We start from the raw sequence: 19,001 nt of genomic DNA on the forward strand, positions 1-19,001 counted from the left end.
TCCGGCTGGATAGTATTTCCGTTTTTGAAGCCAGTTGTGTTATGCTTTGCGGGAGCTGGGTCCCTTGGGTGGATTCCTCCACTCCACCCCGCCGCCCATTTGCACACTCGGGTGGGGGACGCTGCGGGTACCGCTTTAAAAATCCCAGCCTGGGCAAAACTTTGATGATAAATCAAGCGGCAGATCCCTCCGCCGCCGCCTCCTCTGGGCGGGCGGGAGGGAGTGGGAGGGAGGGGGTGCGGCGGCGGCGGCGGCGGCGCCGAGCGGAGTGGCCTTCCGCGGAAGGGAAGAGTCCCGCAGTCGGAGGCGGCCGGCTGGGCGTGCGCTCGCTACCCGCAGCCGGGGCTGGACCGGAGCCGTGCGAAGGCTGGGGCCGGGGCCAGGCCAGCTTCGGCAGGCGAGAGGCGGCGGCCGGAGCTGGGCAGCCAGGCCGCATCGGGCAGGGAACGGCGGGCTCGGGGTCTGCGGTCTCCTGAGCCCCGATGTGAGGCGGCGGCGCCCCGGCCCGAGCGCGCAGCATGGGGGCCCCGCTCGCCGTGGCGCTGGGCGCCCTCCACTACCTGGCACTTTTCCTGCAACTCGGAGGCGCCACGCGGCCCGCCGGCCACGCGCCCTGGGATAACCACGTCTCCGGCCACGGTGAGTTCGGTCGCCGCCCCCGCGGACTTCCCCACCAAACCCCACCCCGGGCTGCGCCGCTCCAACTTGGCCGTGCCCGGCTGGAGCCCGCGCCTGGCGGGAGTCCCGTGGCGCCCCCTGCCGGGCCCATGGACCCGCCCTGGCACCCCGGCCGCCCCTGCAGAGGAGGGGGCACCCCGCGTGCAACCCCGATCCCGCTGTAGCGGAGAGCCCCCTACTCCCCAGCACGCTCGCGCCGATACACACCCCCTCCCCCCAGGACCACACATATTCACAGCCAGGGGCACACTCACTGTTCCCACACTCACAACTCCAGCCCTCACACATCTCCAGACGCCTGCTCAGATCCCCCTCCTCACTCATAAACACTCACACTTATGCCCGCTGCACACACACACCGGCACCACGGTTGGTGGGCTCACACCCGGCCAGCTGGCACCCAGGCGCACACACTCTGCACAACTCTTGCCTGCCCTTCTGCCTGCAGACACACACACACTTGTGAACACACTTTGCTCGCCCACTCCTCTCTGCCCATCTGCCTTTCCCTTTTGTAGGTTTAACCCTGTGGCTGTCCTCATCCCCTCCTACTCCTCAACGGCCCCTTATATCACTGGGAAAGGTCCTGGGGACAGAAGACCCTGCCTCTTGAGAACTGGCAGACCACAGCGGCAGCTGCCCCTGCGCGGCCAGTGACGGGGGCTTGCTGGGAGCCCCTCAAACACATTGGAATAGTTGGGATTGCTCCTTCCAGCCACAGGCGTGAAGGGGGAGGAGGATGCTAGGTGCTTTTGTCTTGTCTCTGGGGGGGGGGGGGGCAGGAAAGCCCCTGCCATCCTTCTGGAGGGTACCCACCCATTCTCAGCCTCCGCCCTGACCATTGAAAGGTGGGAAATCAACTCCGCCACCATGGGAGCTGGGGAGCGAGGAAGCAAGCCCACGCTGGTTGCCTGAGTATCGGAAGCTCCTTTTAGCCCCACAGGAGCCCAAGTTGGCAGCCGAGTTGTACCATCGGAGGCCGGTAGCTGTGGGGGTTCCCCCCATCCCTATGAGCCAGGCTCCAGAATGGGGACCAGAACGTAAATGAAAATGGAGACCCTTGTTCCATCCATCCCTTCCCAGGCTGGCGGGGGAGGCTGCAGCACCGGTGCTGGGCACTGTATCCCCGGGGCCGGGGGGAGGTCTGCACAAAGAGCAGAGAACTGTGTGATTTATTCTGAAGGAAGGAGTGAGGTGGGGGGAGTAGGTAATCAGAGGAGGCTTTGCTGGGGCCTGATACACGAGTGAGATTGTTCCAAGGGGCAAGGGCGCTTCCAAAGCCCTTTTCAGGGGTCTCCGCTTTGGGGGAACCATGATTCCCACACCCGTCTGCCTTACCACATTTGATATAACTGCTCTGTGTATCATCTGTGCACCCTTCATATCCTTCGTCGAATTTCTACTGACCCGGCTGGAGCGCTGGTAAACAGGGGGAAGGATTATTTTGATCCTCAACTTACAGATGGAGAAACCAAGGCTCAGAGAGGTGAAGGGACTTGCCCAAGGTCACACGGTGAGTGAGTGGTTGAGCCAGGACTGGCCACAGGGTCTGTTGGGCAAAGACAGAGCTTTTTCCAGGACATTCATCTCCCTGTCAGATTCCCTCCCATTTAAAGGAAACTGGGAATTCCTCCTTCCGCTCCCCTCCGCGCAGCGCTCAGATCCTCGGCACAGTTAGAACTTATGTTCGGAGGGTTTTCCGAGGAAGGGTTTTCCTGAATTTGCAGTCCTGAAAGGTACGAGGATCGGGGCCCTGAGGTTTATGGTCGTCCTGTCCCTGGAGCATCAGACCTCAAGGATTTGGGTGCTCCTGTGTCATTCCTGAGGTCCAAGGGTTTGCCCTTTGTGTGGCAGTCTCTGCCTGCCCCCTGGTGCCGGGCGTGCTCTGGGCCACAACTCGGCCGCACCAGCTGGAATGTCGCCTCTGAACCCTGGGCAGGTCCCACTAAGGTCCGGAGGAGGGACTAGACAGAAAGGACACAGCACTGACTGCTGGGGGCCCTGGCTTCTCTCACTGACCCCCTGTGCAGTTCTGGGCAAGTGGGTCAGCCCTCTGGGGCTCCTTCTGTCCCTCAAGAAATGAGGAAGCCAGGCTGCTCTGCAGGGGCCAGACCGCCTTCTCTCAACGTTGCCAGGTTTAAAGTCAGCAAGTAGTGGATGTTCAGGAGCCCCCACGGCTGCCCCTCTGCCGGGCCAAGCGCCTGCCACCACAGGAAGGGTTTGGAGCCACTCACTTAATCACAAAAAGAAACTGTTATTAATGATAGTGAGACGCGGCGAATAAGTGGGTCATGTCTAATAAGCCATTTGTGTTCAGGAGGAGAATACCAATTTGATAAAAGCTGTGTGTGCTGAAAAAGCCCAGAAATTGCTGTTTAGCAGATTGGAGCCTGATCGTTTCATTATTCCTGGGCTCCGCATGTCCTCAGCTGATTCAGGCAATGTGGCCGGGTTAGGGGGGTGTCTCTGTGTCTGGGCGTGGGGATGGAGGCCCCTCCTCCTGAGGGGCCCACGGCCCCCAACCCCTTGGTGGTTGCTCACCTCTCCAGCTCAACCTGAGCCCAGCCCAGCCGCCAGGCAAACACCTTCCGCCCCGGCCACCCGCGACTTGTCACAGGGAGAGCCCATGGTCAGATGGGTCCACAAGGACATTTGTCTCACTTCCCATCTCCCTGCTACCTCCCTCCACTCAGCCCACTTCACAGAGGGCCTTTTAAAGGCATGAGGATTGAATGGGGAGTGAATGGAGTGTGCCTTTTAGGGAAGCACAAGGGATCGAGAGGCTGGGGTGGTGGTGGTCAGTGTTTGCACCTAGTAGGTATTCAGTTAATGGCAGCTATGTTGACTTTTCCTCATCAAAGCAGGTTAGCTCATTGCCATAAGCACAGCAGAGGTGAGGGGTGGGTGTGGGTAGAGGAGCTGGCATTTATGAACTGCCTACTATGTGCTAGGTACAGCCAAACCCCTTGCCAGTGTTAACTCACTAAGGCTGACATTCTTCATGCAAGGCTGGCGTTGGAGAGATGAGGATACTGAGGTTCTGAGAGGGCCAGTGACTTGCCCAAGGTCACTGAGCCTATATAGAGAGCTGAAGAGCTGTGCCTGCCTCCTCCGGGGACAGCCTTGAGGCAGGCTCAGCCAGTCACGTGACAGGTCGTCTTCTGTACAGCCTTGGCCGAGCCTTCCAGCTCCCCAGAAAACTGGCAGTGGTTTCCACCCAGAGGAAGGAGCAGCCTAGAAAGGTGACGGGTGGGATCTTGCTGAGGCCACGTGCAAGTTAGAAGACAGCTGGGCTGGACTCTCCAGTCCTTCCCCCAGATCTCGGCCCAGGCAGGGGGCCCGAAGGCAGCATCTCTGTGAGCCTCTGGCAGACCTCCTGCCTTGGAACCACCGCGGGGTGGGGGTGGGGTTGGGGGTGTTAAAATGCAGACCCCAGGGTCCACCCCCCCCCCGGACCCATTGGCCAGAATGATTCTTGAGGAGACCCTGGAGTCTGCATTTTAATAAGTCTGCCCCCCCACCCCCCCAATTCCCGTGCAGCCTGGAGTTTGGGAGCCACTGCCTCAGGTGTTCACCTGAGCATGGGGACAGGCTATGGTCTGGTCCAGGGGCTGCTGGGCTGATTTGGTTTTGCAAGAGAGGGAGAGGGCCGAGCTGGGCCAGGCATGTGGACCCTGAGAGGAGCCCCAGGAAGCCTTACACTGCAGCAAACATCCATTCTCCCACCCCTGCCCTGCCGCACACATACGCACGCGCGCACACACACACACACACACACACACACACACCTAGGCCAGCACCTTCAATTATTAATACAGCCCAATGCAGACACAGATCCTGGCGTGGCCCGGCGCTTTGTCCATCGAGTGATTCACTGTCCTGAGGTTCTCTCTGTGTTGCCAGGAGGGAGCAGCAGGGTGCTGAGGGAGGGGCGGGGACCCCCGGGCCATTTGGCACACAGCCTGTGCACTGGAAAACGACGCTGGCATTCTCTCTCATTCCTTCCTGAACTGTTGGTATCTCCTCCATCACTAAGCTGGCTAGTTTGGTGGCTGGGAGATGGAGAAAATTGAGTGCTGTCTTCCGAAGGTTATGATGTTAAAAATGTGTTCGCATTGTCTCGGGTGTTGGTGATTATTCTATCAATTACGCCCGTAAACACTCGGCCTTGGGCTGAGGGTTCCCGGCCTCCTGTGGGGAATTGGCCCTCACAAGCGGTTTTCCCCGAGTCCTTCATACCAATTGGTTTTGACACCTTGCCTATCAGCCGTTCCAGCGGCCTTTTCCCGAAGCAACGGGAGCCGCGGGCTGCCGACAGGACAGGAATTCGGCTCATCTCCACGGTGACACGGTGACAGCAGAAGTGTTGGGGGAAGTCTCCTTGTGATAAACAAGTGGGCAGGGGCAGGGGTGAGGGAGAGGGGTCAGCCACCAGGACTGGAGATGGAGGGGAGGACCAAGGCCATAGGCAAGGGTGCACTTGCCCAAATTGCCTGGGAGGTTGGTTAGTGCGAGGCTTTTGGGGTTACCTTTTCCAACACTGGACAAATAAAGGGAGAGATACACGGAAGCAAATGTTTACTGAGTGTCATGCCAGGGCCTTAACTGGCATTGTTCCATTTGATCCCCACAAGAACCCTAAGAAGAGGGGACTTTTTCGCTGGCCCCGTATATTTAGGAGGAAACTGAGGCCCAGTGAGGTTAAGAGGACTTGCCTGAGGTCACACAGCCAGCAAGTGTTGGAGCCTGGATTTGAACCCGGGAATGTGACTCTAGACCCTGTGTTCACAAAGCTGTTGAGTTCCAGAGAGGAGGCGTTTTTGAAGTCCAAGGTCTGAAATCTCCAACTTTTGTGTATTCCAAGTTAATGTAGTTTGAAACAATCAATTAATTTTAATCTCATAAGGAATCCATGTCTTTAGTAGAAAAATCACAAAACCGGAGCCCCTCCTCATCCTTACAGACCGCTGCAAGGACATCCTGGGCTGGGCAAGGCTGATGTCACCTGGCCGTGGGTGGACCCAGGCCGGGCCCCTTGGGGTACGTAGGAGATGCTGCAGCCCTAAGGGTAATGGGGCGCCAGGGTGTGTCCTTTCCCCCACCCTGGTGAGGTGAGACCCTTCTATGGGAAAAAGGGGCCGTGATCTCACTGGGGGAAGAAATCCACCCTTCCACCAGCTGGTGACCCTGAGGTCCCTATGGCACCTGACAATGGGAGAAGGGAGCTGGGGAGGGGGAGGCAGAGGAGCCACCGCTCCTCCAGGCCCCCCTCCCGGCCACGGGGACCCCTCCCCTTCCTGGAAGCCGGCAGAGGAGTCTCTGGGACTCAGCTCCATCACGCCTGGTTGAAACCTCTCTTCAAGAACCACCGGACCCTCGGCAGCCCTGGGTCCTACCTGAGAGATGGTTTTAGGCAGAACCTAGACAGAACCTCTTACATTTTAATCGTTAGCATTTATTTTAATGTGGATTGGAAAAATAAAACCAGCACATCAAAACTGTGATTTCACAGATATGATTGCTTAGGATGAGACTAACGGGCATATTAAAAAATAGTGGGTTAGTTTATAGGAAAACATTAAGGCAGAGACTAGTGAGGGTGGTACACGAGCAGGTCAGTGTGTAGGAGTGACGGCACTTGGGGGCTGTCGGCCATGGGCCGCCCCCTCCCACCTCCTACTCTGTGCGCTCACTGGGATCTGCTGGCCTCACAGAGGCTGCGGCCGGGTGTTGGAAGCTTGACCATTCATTTAGTCCTTCATTCATTCAGCAAACATCAGCTGATCACCTGCTGTGTGCCAGGCCCTTTTAGCCACTGGGGACATATCCGTGAAGACAGATAACATTCTTGCTCAGATCACTAAATCTATACACAATATGAAAGTATAAATAGTGATAAGAGTTAAGAAGCAGAGATGATGTTCAGCCCAGAAATGGCACTCTCTCCCAGGGTGGTGAGGGTACCCAATAGTGAGCTCCCTGTCCCAGAAGATATGCAAGCTAGACCCAACCTTAGCTGGGGGCGTTTTGGAGGGAATCCCTGCTTTATTTCCCAAAGGAGCACAGACTGGTGGAGTGGGCAGCGGAGTCAGAACACAGTGGGTGGTTAATAACGATCTGTCACACTGCACGTTAGAGATGGGCCCAGGTGGGCGGGGCTCCCATATCCCAGGATTCGGATTCGAGGATTCCCCCGGGCCCCACACGGGACACGGCAGGGGTGAGGGCCTTCACTGGCTCCTGTGTTGAGAGGCGGGGGCAGTGGCTCCTTGGTGACTTCACTGAAGTTAAAGTGCCAGAGTCCGGGGGTGGGAGAAGTAGACCCTGAGCTTTTATCCAACCACCCCGCTAACTCCACCTTGCTGGGTAGTTTGGCAGGTCCCTGCCCTTCTCTGGGTCTCGGCACCCCCAACGATGGCGAGTGTACCTAAGCTCTCAGCCTCTGGAATCCTTCCAAGCCCTCTCCTTTGTCTTCCAGGCAGCAGGTGAGGATGGAGTCCGCGGACGGTGTGGAATTCTGTCCAGCACGTGATGCTTGGCCTCAGTGGCCTTCAGGGGTCTGGGAACCAAGATGCCAGGCGGCATTCACCCAGTTATTTTCTCTGTGCCCATCATTTCCCTTACGTTCTCCTTTAAGCCTCGCATATCCCATGGGGAGGGTGCTCCCATTTTACAGACTAGGACGCAGAGGCTTAGGGGGCAATGTGACCTGCCAGAGGCCACACAGCTGTTGAATGCAAAGCCAGGCTCGAGCCCAGCTTATGGGGCTGCAGAGCTGGGATTCTTTCCTACTCATCTGTCCTGCTCCTGGCTGCCGGGCCCGGTGGGCGTGTGGACACTTGCTTTGTTCCGGAGCGGCGCCCTGGCTCCATCGGATTCTCTCTGGGATGCCAAAATGCTGGGAGGCCAGGGTCTGGCTGAATGAGCACGATCTGAGAGCCTAGGGTCCTGGATCCAAGTCCAGCACTGTCTGTGGGGGTGGCGGGGCTCTGGGTGCACCTGCCTGGCTGTTCTGCTGGGGGCTTTGTCTGAGCGTGTGTCTGGCATGCGTGCGTTTAGGTGTTTGATCATGTGCGGTTGAGGAGACGTGGCTGGGTGGGAAGGAGCCAGGTGGTCCTTAGCGTCCCAGCCTAGGGGGCCAGGCTGTGCCCTCTGTGCTGTAGCCTTGGCTTCTGAATCAGCTTCCCCGGCCCCTCCAAGCTGATGCCCTTGGGACATGAGGCATAGAGGCTCTGGGAGCATCTGGAAGGTTAGAGCTGGAGCTGGGAGGGAGGCCTTGCTCAGAGCTATCAGTTAGGGGGCTGGCAATGCCCATCTGTGGTAAGTGCCCTGCCTGCCCCTCTCTCTGGATCTCTCTCTCCCCAGGCTGAAGTCTCTCTCTCTGTCCTTCAATCTCTCTCCATCTTTCTTTGTCCCTTTCCCTGTGTCTGCTGCATCCATCTCCCTCCCTTCCAGTCTCCCTCCTCACCCTGTCTTCACACGCGCACACATGCACGCACGTACACACACACACACACACACACTCACTCCTCTCTCCAGGTCACACCTCAGGATTACACATGCGTATATTCTGGGTATCGTAATGACACTCACACAGAGTGGGTCCCTGGGAAATGTCAGTTGAATGAATGAAGTGAATGAATGAATGAATGACTAAATGGTGCTGTTACAAGGGGCACTGGAGCTCGTCTAGACTAGTGGCTCCGAATTTTCTTGGAGGTCATAATCCTCTTGAGCATCTGATGACAACTGGATCACTTCCTTAGAAAAACACCACTTCGTTTTGGTTAGTTCCAGTGGGTTCGTCGAGGCCCCCAAAGCTCACCTGTGGTCCCAGGAGAAGCAGCCTTCATTTCACTGGGGAGGAAACTGAGGCCCAGAAAGGAGCCCGGGCTGACCCCAGGATGTGGGGCAAGCTGTCAGCAGAGTCGGGAGTGGGTGTGGAGTCCTCCTCCTCCCCCGCAGCCCTCCCATGTCACCTGGGAGCCTCTGGAACAAGCTTGTCACTTTCCCCAGCAAGTTCTGGGTGGGTGGGGGTGCGGAGGGAACAGAGGACAGCCAGCCAGAGATGAGAGCCCTGGAAATGGCTCAGGCAGGTGAGCCACTGGGAGGAGGTCTCTGAAGGCTCCCCACCCGAATGGTCCCTATGTCCTGGTGCAGTCAGGAGGGCTTCTTGGGGGAGGTGGGCTCCTTGAATCCAGGGGCCACCAGGGCTGAGAGGGGATTCCAGAGGCAGGGGGAGCCTCCCCTGCTGGCCTGGGCCTGGCAGGGGCTTCTGGGGAGAGTTGTGTGTATGTATTGCACAAAGCAGGCCGTGAGCCTGGCATTGACCTCCACCAGCGGAGGTTTTCGAGTGGGGAGGGCGGGGGTCTAGCGTGCGGGTGGGATCGCCCGTGTGACTGAAGTGGGGGCTCAAACAGGGCTTGGAGGCTGGAGGGGCTGGCGGAGGGGGAGAGGCTGTTTCCTGGACTAGGGCCGAATTTGCAGCTCGTAGGATGCGGGGGGCTGGCCGCAGCGTCCGGGGGGTGACGGAAACATGGGCTGGGTAGGAGATGGGAACTGCGCATGCACGTGTGTGTGTGTGTGTATGTATGCACGCGTGCATGTGTGTGTACATACACTGGCTTCCTTTCTAATACTTGAGCACACCAGGCTCCTCAGAGCCTTTCGCCCAGAGATTTCGTCTGCCTGGCAGGCTCTCCACTACCCTCCCCCGCCCGGCTCTCTCCACCATCCTTCATGTGCTTCCTCACAGGGGCCAACAACCTGTCAGAGCCTCGCCGTGGTCACCCCAGCAGGCACCCCAGGCACCCATCCACGTGCCATCTTGCAGAAGAGGCAGCAGGCTTAAGACGTGGGTGGGCTGGGGGCCCACACCTAGTTTGAAACTGTTTCCCCTCGGCCTGGCGTGGAAAGGCTGTAGGGATGGTACAAGCCTGGGCTTTGGGGTCAGGTGCTCTTGGGCTCACATCCTGGCCCCCTACTCAAGCTCCCTGAGCCTCACTAGCCAACTCGGGGTCGGGGGTCTTGACTGAAGCCCCCTTTCTCACGCCCTCAGGCTTGGTTCCTGGCTGGGGGCAGGGAAGGTGACAGCGGCCGGCAGCGTGTCTGTTTTGCTTTGTGAGGTTTTAAAAAAATTATTTCCGGCCTCAGAGGCGGCAGCAGTTACGGCCCGCTCACTGGGGAGCCATTTGCCGCCGTCATTGGCCCCAGGAAAGGGTCCCTAATGGAGGCCCGGCCGGAGTGCGTGGTGGTGGCAATAGCGCTCCAAACAGCCCTGCACTAATGGTCTCCTAGCAGGCAGATGAGAGGGAGGGGCGGGCAGGCTGGCTGACAGCTGACGGAAGGCCTCTGGGCCGGGGACCCGAGCCTCACCGGCTGGTCTCCTCATGTCCCCAGACACCCCAGCAGTGGTCCCTGAACTCCAGCTGGGCGCTGGGAGTCCCGAGCCCCATCCTGGCTCTGCTGCTGTTAAACCCCCTCCCGGGCAGAGGAAACAGTACAAAAGCCCTGGGGTGGGGCAGAACCCCTTCAGCTAGGGATTCGCTAGTTCTAGAACAGTCCCTGTGTTTCACAAGGCCAAGCCAGTCTAGCATTCTAGGGGAGGAAGAGGGAGGTGGGAGCTGGAGCAAAGCCACCCTGTGAGAGGCAGCGAGAATCAATCATCACCATCCTAATAATGCTCCATGGAGCCCACTAGGTGCTGGCTATTTACAGGGATGTGTGATCCTGCTGAGTCCCCATGATACCCATTTTACAGATGAGGAAACTGAAGCTCAGCGATTTGTCCACCACAAGGAAGTAGAGTTGGGGTTCACATCTGGGTCAACCTGACTCCTGAGCTCATACGGTTACTGCTGCTCTTCTAGATTTCCCAGACACAGTTGGGCAGGGAGGGTGGGGGGGGGGGTAGGGGCAGGTATGAGGTCCCAAGGGGGGCTGTGTTTGACCCACGCCAGGTCCCAGGGAGGCGGCATGGCCCCCAGAGTCTGCCTCAGTTTCCCCCCTGCTGTTGGTCTCTACACCTGGCTTTCAGGGGCCCTTTCCCCTTCTCTGTTCTTCACGGCCCCGGTGCTCCCTGGCCGCACCCATCTCTCCCTCTCCGTGGACTTGAGGGGCGCACCTTCCCGGGCTCAGGCCCTGCCGCTCATCCCTGTGGCTGGTGCAGCTCCCCTCGGCTTCCTCCATTCACCTCCGTCTCTACCCCTGGCAGGCGGCAAGGGTGGCACATGTCTGGGCTTTGGGGTCAGACACTTGGGCTCAAGGCCTGACCCCCCTCAAGCTCTCTATCCTGACGAGCCATCCGTGCAATGGGCTCACGCCACTGGCTCTGCAGGATATCCAGGTGAGGGGTGGGGAAGAAACGGCACCCGCACAAACATCAGGATGCCTCTTTGCCTTCTCCTGTCCCTGGCTCCTCCATTCTGGCTCCTGCCCTGTCCCTGGCTCTCCGCACATTGTCACACTTGCCTCCCTCCCTCCCAGACCCCTTCACTCCCTGTGGCCCAGATGTGTGGGAAGAGGAGGCGGGAATTCCACTGGGGAAACTTGCTCAACTCCCACAATCCTGCAAGTGCCAGAATATTTTCAGTCTCCTTAAATCTCCCTAGATTTGTAATTCCGCTGCTGTCTCCCTCAATATGCGCCCGTGGCCTTGGGAGGCACCCTGTCCCCTGCCACAGGCGCCAGCCCTGCCCGCCCACCCGTGTCGGGCTGCCTGGCAGCCTCCCTCTGTTGGTGCCTCAGTTTCTTCACCCATTAGAAGCAGAGGGTGACAGTGACAGTGGCTACTTCCCAGGATGTCATGGAGATTCGGGGAGATAGTTTATGTTATTAAAGAAGCATCTCTATAAAAAGGAATGAAATCCGATATATGCTACAATGTGGATGAACCTTGAAAACATTATGCTAAGTGAAAGAAGCCAGTCCCCAAAGACCATATATTTTCCTGTTTGTATGAAATATCCAGAATAGGCAGATCCAGAGACAGAACATAGATCGGTGGCTGCCAGGGGTCACGAGAATGGCACGTAACTGCTTCCCAGGTGCGGGGTTTCCCTTCGGGGGGATGAGAATGTTTGGGGACGAGATGGAGGTGGGGGCTGTAGGATGGTGTGAATGCACTGAGTACCACCGGCTTGTTCATTTTAAAATGGTTAATGTTGCAAAGTGAATTTTACTTCAGTTAGAAACTAACTATAAATACAGAGGAAACCCCTCTGTAGCACACACTCTGTGGGACAGTCCGCGTGCCGCATGCAATGACCTTCCGAGGTACTTATCACCCCCCTTTTACAGATGAGCAAACCGAGGCTCAGCATCATTAGGCACTTAGCACATAGTAAGGGCTCAAAATATTAGCTGTTTGAATTTTTATTGGTAGGAGCAGCCCTCCTCCCCATCAGCGGGGCTGCGCAGGGACCCCACCTGGACGAATGTCCTAATGTGTCTATAAAACTCAGCAGTGAGTGGCCGCCACCGGGGACCAGCGGGCATTGAGGCTCTACTGTGTGTGTCCCATACGTGGAAATAGACTCATCACCTGCATTAGTTCTTTGAATCTTTGAAATAAGCATCCAGCTCTCGGTTTCGGCTCAGGTCATGGTCTCACGGTTCATGGGTTTGAGCCCCGCATCGGGCTCTGTACTCCTCAGCGCAGAGCCTGCTTGGGATCCTCTCTCTCTGCCCCTCCCCCTTCTCAAAAATAAAAAAAATGACACATGCGGGGACGGGTGCTCTGGGAAGTGGAGTAACTTACACAGAGCCACACAGTGAGTCAGGCCAGAGCTGCAGCTGGCATCCCCACGGGTGAATCCTGGGGGTCCTTGCCCCCCACCCAGTCCCTCTGCTTCCTCCTGTCCCCTCCCCTGCTTTAGACACCACATCAACAGTCCCCTGCGCGGGCCAAGGCCTGTGGAGCCCGAGGCTGCGGAGACCAAGGAGGCCTCTGCCCGGATCAGACAGAGGCCGCTTGACGAGGGTCCGCCCCACGCGGGCCTCCTCAGGCCAGAAGTGGGTGTTCGTCCTGACCGCGTGCAAGACGCAGGGAGCCTGGCTGTGGCTCAGGCAGGAGGCTGCCCCTCAGCCGGACTGGCAGGCTCGGTAGCGTTGTGACGAGTGAGTGGCAGGGAGGCTCCAGGTCCGTGGGCCTCTGCAAGCCGGGGCCTGGAGGTGGGGCCCAGGGACGAATGGGGGAGCAGGACAGCGGCTGAGGGCGCCAGAGCCCGTGACAGCGGTAACGGTGGCGGTGGCTGCCCGCTGTGTCCGGCCCTCAGCAGGCCCTGCGTCCCAAGCCCTTCTGATCGAGAAGAGTCTCTGCTTGGCGCTGCTCTGAATTTAATGCGTAACTCTCGCCAGACTCCCCTGTTAATGCAGGAGAATGGAGACTGAGGCCCGTAGCCTTCAGCAAGCCGCCTTCCCTGGCTAGGATTTACAGATGCCGTTTGGTTCTCATAGTGTTTATTTTTACAGTTACCCTCTATTTATGGCAAGTGATGCTGATTTTCTGTTTATGGCAGTAATAAAAGTCTCCTTTTAAGCTGAATTTATTTAAGTAAAAAGGGAAGGATGCTTTGAAAATAAATATTAAGTAAGTAATAGTGCAGGTGTATCAGGGATCCTGCAGAAATGGTGAAGGTGGTCCCCAAAAGGTTGGACGTGGGAGACTCTCCCTCGGGTGTGCCCTTTCCTGTCCGGAGCTCCTCCTAACCGTGCCGACTCCAAGCAGCCTCCAAGTCCAAATGTGCCCCACCTCCTAGAAGCCAGCCCTGAGTCCAGGCAGATGTGGGCCTGCCTTGATCATCCCTCACACTCGTACCTGCATCCCAAGCTTCTGCATACAGTTGTGCTCTGCATGTCTCTGGGCTGGGGGGAAGGGTATGATTCATGGCTGTGTGGATGGTACACACCCTGAACAACTGTGCATGGCAATGCAGGCTCAGTCCCAGCTGTTGTCCATACAATAGTCACTGGTCTGTGTGTCTGCCCTTCCTGTGGACTGTGGGCCGCATCTTGGGAAGCCCAGTACACGTCGGTGTCCATGAAGAGTGATCTCTTTCATTCCGTTTGCGGGGAGGACTCGAGCCCCCACGGAATGCCCCGGCCGCCATCTTCCCGCTAAGGCACACTGCAGTTCACTGAGCTTTTGTACAAAGTGCCTTCTCCCACTTCTTGAGAAGAGGAGTGCTTGTCCACTCCAAGACGAAACAGGCTGGATCCCTGTAGCTGCACGCAGCCTGCCAGAGAATGTTGGTGTGCCTCCCGAGCCCATCCCTGAGCAGACGCTCTGCACCCATCCCCAGGGAGGGGAAGACTGGCTGTTGCCTGCTGCTTCCGCGCAGCCAGGATTCTCAGACCCTGGGAGCTTTTCTGTCCGGTCTGGCTGGGTTTTCCTCTTACAGACATTTTACATCTCCTGATTTCTGGAGCAAGGTGAGATTCACAGATGAGCTGGGGCTCCACTGAGCCCGCCCTCTGCAGCCTTTCCCCTGTTCTGCGTCCCAGCTGGGAGTTAAAGTGGCCACGGGCCTTGCAGCCCTGGCCACCAGCTGAGCTGGGCACAGAGCAGGTTTCTGGAAATGGCCCCCAAGGAGTTACGCTTTTTAGAACAGTAGGGGAAAGGAGCTGAAATGGACTCAGGTTCTGGTTGGGAAATTCTGCAGTCAGCCTTGGGGCTGAAATCTGGCTTTATTCCCTCATGCTGTGTGACCTCAGGCACTGACACTCCCTCTCTGAATCTTAACACCGCCCTCTGTGAAATGGGACTGACAATAAATAGTCCTTGGAAGGATGAAGTAGGGTCCGGTGTACAGACAGCGCCTAGAGGGGTTTCCTTCCCTGAGGGCCTCCGGTTCTCCGCAAGTTGCTGGAAAAGGCTCGGGCATGGAGGGAGGTAAGTGGTCGGGGGAGTTTCAGGGGCCCTCTTGTGGACACCCCTCACTTCCTGCCTTCATCACTGTGGTTCCAGCACCAGCAGAGAAAGGGGAAGAGTTTGGACTCGGGTCCCAAGGCCTGAGCCTGAATCCCAGCTCCTCAGAGTCCCTGACGTGCGGCAAACCTCCGTGAGCCTCAGTTTTCCCACCGGTAGGAAGGAGTCAACGATCCCTGACATGCAGGGTGGCTCTGGGGGATTGTGTGGGATCAGACGCATCCGTTTCTGGCGTGTTGTGGCCTCCAGTCGGAAAGATGATCCTGTGTCTGATGGGATCTGTGTCTGACGATCTGTGTCTGATCCCAGGCTTGATGGTGCTGGTCCACGGGCCTCAAGCATGCAGAGAGCCGCCCGCAAAGCAGCCACTGCCCTTCCTGGCACTGCCCGCCTGTATTTACTATCCCGTTTCATTCCTGGTCGCACTTCATATGACAACTTTATGGGCCCTCTCAGGGAGCCTGCCTGTCGGTTTTGCAGGGCCCGTGTGGGCCAGGCTGGGCTCGGGCGGCCTGTGGTCATGAGGGCCAGAAGGGGCAGGGAGAGGCCCGGCCTGCTGGGGCCCAACCAGGACCTCCCAGGCTGCTGTGTCCACAGCGTCCATTTGTCTGTCCCTGTCCCTGCCCTTGTGGGCACAAGTCCGCCCCAAACTCCATTCTGGCACATAGTAAGTACCCAGCAAACAAAAGATGTCTGTCTCCCTTGTTTGGTTTGCTCTTTTCCTTACAGCCTCAAACTTATGTCCTGTGGGGGTTTGTGTGACCTTTCTACCTTCATTCATTCATCCGTTCACTCCCCCGTTCAGCCCCTGCCTAACCGCCTTCTGAGTGCCACCCCCAGCTGGCAGCAGGGGCCCTGGGCTGAGGGACCTCCCGGGCGGGGGACGACGCAGACACCTTAGTAACGTGCTCCAGTGGGGGCAGTGGCACGACTCAGGGACCATCAGGGGCCCCCAGCCCTGGCAGGGAGGGCGTCTCTGGGCACGGGCCACCTGTGAGCTGGGATTCCAGGACCCGGGCTCCAGGGGGGACACACGCGAGTGACTGGGAGAGGCAGGAGGGGTCCCCGTCAGTGTTCGGCAGAGCCGAGAACCTGACTCAGCGTCCCCGAGTGTGTTTCCTGGAGCCCCCAGGGGTCCCTGAGCCGGGGGTTGGGGTCCCTTCTCTGCCTTCTGCCAGAGCCATCCTGTATGTCATGCGTGACAGCAGCCAGTGTTCACTGAACACCTACTGCGTGCCTGGCATCACTCCAGCTGCCAGGAACCCACAGTAAACAGCAGGCTCCAAATCTCCAGTCTTTGAAGGGCTTACCCTCAGGTTGGGGGTGGGGCGGTGAGTGAGACGCATGAGAGAGTATGTTAGTGTCAGTGGTGAGGGAAAAGCGTGAAGTAGTGATGAGGGGACAGTCAGGATGGGGAAGACGCAGGAGGGGACACGGGAGCAAAGGTTTGAATGAGGTGAGGGGCCTCCGTGCGTGGGATGTGGGTGGGGGTGGGGAGTGTTCCGGGCACAACCCCAGGGAAATTCTTGTGTGAAAACCACTGCTGCAGGCCAGGGAAGCCACGGGAGGCTTTAACAAAAATTGTGGTAAAACTTATACAACATCAGATTTACCGTTTTAACCATTTTTAAGTGTACAGTTCAGTGGCAACAAATATATTCAGATTTTTGTGCAGCAGTTCCCAGCTGAAACTGCTCCCGTGAAACGCTCCCGCCCCCCACCCCCGCCCCCCGCTCCCTTCTCCTCTCCCCCAGCCCCCGGCAGCCCCCCTCTGCTTTCTGTGTCTAGTTTGACGGCGCCGGGGCCTCACATAAGTGGAGCCATGCAGCACTCATCCTCTGGCTCCTGGCTTATTTCACTCGGCATCGTGTTCTCCAGGTTCACGCGTGTTGGAGCCCGTGTCAGAATTGCCCTCTTTTTAAGGCTGAATCCTATTCCACTGTGTGGACAGCCCACATTTTGTGTATGCATTCCTCACTGGAGGGCTTTGAGCGGGCCATGACCGGCTAGGGCGCAGCCAGGGACGGGCTGAGCGGGGACCTAGAGGCCGTCGGGGCCTCTCTCCGCTCTGCCCTCCGGGCCTCCCTCGAGCTCCGTTTTTGCCTTGGTTCCCCTGACAAGGAGCTGATCCTTTTACTGGTCTTCAAGGGGAACCTGCCCTCACTCTGGCAGAGACCGATGGGTCCAGTCCCTGCAGGCTTCCTGGAGAAGGCAGCCTCAAGCCAGGGATCTGAAGACGAAAAGGGCAAGGGGGACTGTGCAGAAGGAGAGAGGAGATTTGGGGCCAGACGGTCTGGCCTCAGAGATGCAGGGAGGCAGGGAGTGGGCTGGGGCTGCCTTTGGTGGGCAGGTCCCCGGCGGCCTGCCTGTGTGTCACTGGTAGGGGGCTGTCAGGAGCAAACTGAGGAAGGAGCAGATACAGGACTAAAGGATGGGTAGTCGCACACGGGCCCAGGTATGAGTGAGATACGGCTGTTGTACCCACTGCATAATCTGACGGAGCTGCAAGGAGCATCTGTCAAATCTTCCCAGAGGGGACAGAATTTTGAGCTAGAATGTGAGAGAAGGGAGTGATATTTGTTGAGCACCTACTATATGGTAAGCATGAGGCATTCTCTCCTCTCTTTTTTTCATATAAAGAAGAGCGGAGGTTCAGAGAGGTAAAGGGGCTTGTCCAGGTCACATAGCTGGGGAGCAGAAGAAACAGGATTCGAACCCAGGCCTGAAGGCCAAGCCCTAGACATTGAACCAGGGCCTGGAAGGTTACGAAGGAGGTCAGGACCTGCTCTTGAAGGGCAGACAAGCTCTTTCAAGTCATCCTCTGCCTTTACCAGAAACCAAACCCACTGACATGGGCCAGGGCCACAGAGTTATTTCCTGCTGACAATGCCCTGATAAGCGGGCTTGGGGTTAATGACTGCATTGCTCCCCCAATTAAAAGCAGAAAGGAAGAAGAGGTTGCATTCAATCAGGCCCCTTTCTCTTGCTCCTGCAGAATCCTAATTTGTGGACAGCCGTTTTAATTGTCTTCCCAGCTAGCCCAGCCCATCTCGGGCCCTGGGGCAGGAGAACACAACTGCAGCCTTCTCAAAAATCTACAGTTATGCCAGCCTCCCCCAGGGACTGACCATGAGGAGTTCCCTGGGCAGGGAAGGAGGCTCAGGACAGGAGGAAGTTAAGGAGGAGAGGTGGATTTTCTGGCCCAGACTCAGCAGGCAGCTAACTGGAGCGGGTGTGGGGGGGGGGGGGGTCTGGGTGTTTGGAGGGAAGGGGGTGGGGGAGGGATGAGGAAGAGGGGCTGTAGGAACAAGGTCTAGAAGTTACGGGCTCCGCTCTCAAGCGCTCTAGAACTGGGTTCAAATGTTCACGCTTTCTCTGTGGCCTTGGGCAAGTCCTTGACCTCTCTGGGCCTCAGCTTCCCCACCTGAACTACGGGGATAATAAGCATCACACTTCCCCCACAGCAGCATGTCCGTGAAGAGGGTGGCACAGTGCCTGGCCCGATGCAAGTGCCCTGTGTCTTAGACGTTATCACCGCACTGTCATCAGCAAAGTTAGGTGGCTCACCTCCCAGTTTCTGGTGTTGATGCGCTATCCTGTCTCACGGAGTTAGGTTAGGAAACAAGAACCTTGGGCCAATTAGAGCTGCCCAGTTGCAGGGGAGGTATGAGGAACTGAGCTCCCAACTCTGGCAGTGTGCAAGTGGGACGCAGAAGGAAGGGAAGCTGGTGGCTGAACTTTTCCTGATCAGCTCAAACCGAACCCTGATGGGGGCTGCTGGGCCCCTGGGTCTTGGTCACAACTGCTGGTCAGACCCAGGTTCCACACCCAGCTCTGTGGGAACCGTGGGCAAGTCCTGTCATCTTTTTGAGCCTCGTTTTCCTCATCTGTCAAATGGGGGTGAGCGGATTAGAGAGTATTAGAGATAGTGCCTGCATGGTGCTAGGCGTGAGTAGATGCTTAATAAATGGTATGGATTCTTTTGAACAACAGCAACCAAGCTCTCTGGATTTCTGTCTTCCTGCTTTGGCTCACACCCTTCCTTTCCCCCGGACTCAGCTTGTCAGGGTCCACTCATCTTCTGGCCTGGCTGCCATGCGCCCCCTCCCCTTCCCAGTGCCCAGGACAGGGCTGTCAGGACACACATCACCTTCTCCCTCAGACTGTCTGAGCCGGTGGCTTTCTCAGACCACAGGCCTGACCGCCCCCCCCCCCCCCATGGGACAGAGGGGCAGACGAGGCTTGGAGAAGGGGAGAGGTGTCCCCCAGGTCACACAGCCCGTCTGTTGGCAGAAACAGGCTCCATCCTCCGTCCCCGGTTCCAGTTCTGCGCTCCAGGCGCTCACCCGCATACACTGCTTCTCCTTCAGGGGCAGGTCGGGGGACAGCCCCGCGT

At 57.8% G+C, this 19,001-nt stretch overlaps 1 protein-coding gene across 1 annotated transcript in view; it reads left to right on the plus strand.

Moving 5' to 3' along the window:
* Positions 1-292: 292 nt before the first annotated feature.
* Positions 293-19,001, plus strand: part of VSTM2L (V-set and transmembrane domain containing 2 like) — a 33,378-nt gene continuing 14,669 nt past the window's right edge. Inside the window, exon 1 of the mRNA XM_039227059.1 lies at positions 293-639. Coding sequence (XP_039082990.1) covers positions 519-639 — 121 coding nt within the window. The 5' untranslated portion in view covers positions 293-518. The remainder of the gene's footprint in view (positions 640-19,001) is intronic.

Source organism: Hyaena hyaena, unplaced genomic scaffold (assembly GCF_003009895.1).
Source record: "Hyaena hyaena isolate Hyena2069 unplaced genomic scaffold, ASM300989v1 scaffold_25, whole genome shotgun sequence".
Lineage (NCBI taxonomy): Eukaryota > Metazoa > Chordata > Mammalia > Carnivora > Hyaenidae > Hyaena > Hyaena hyaena.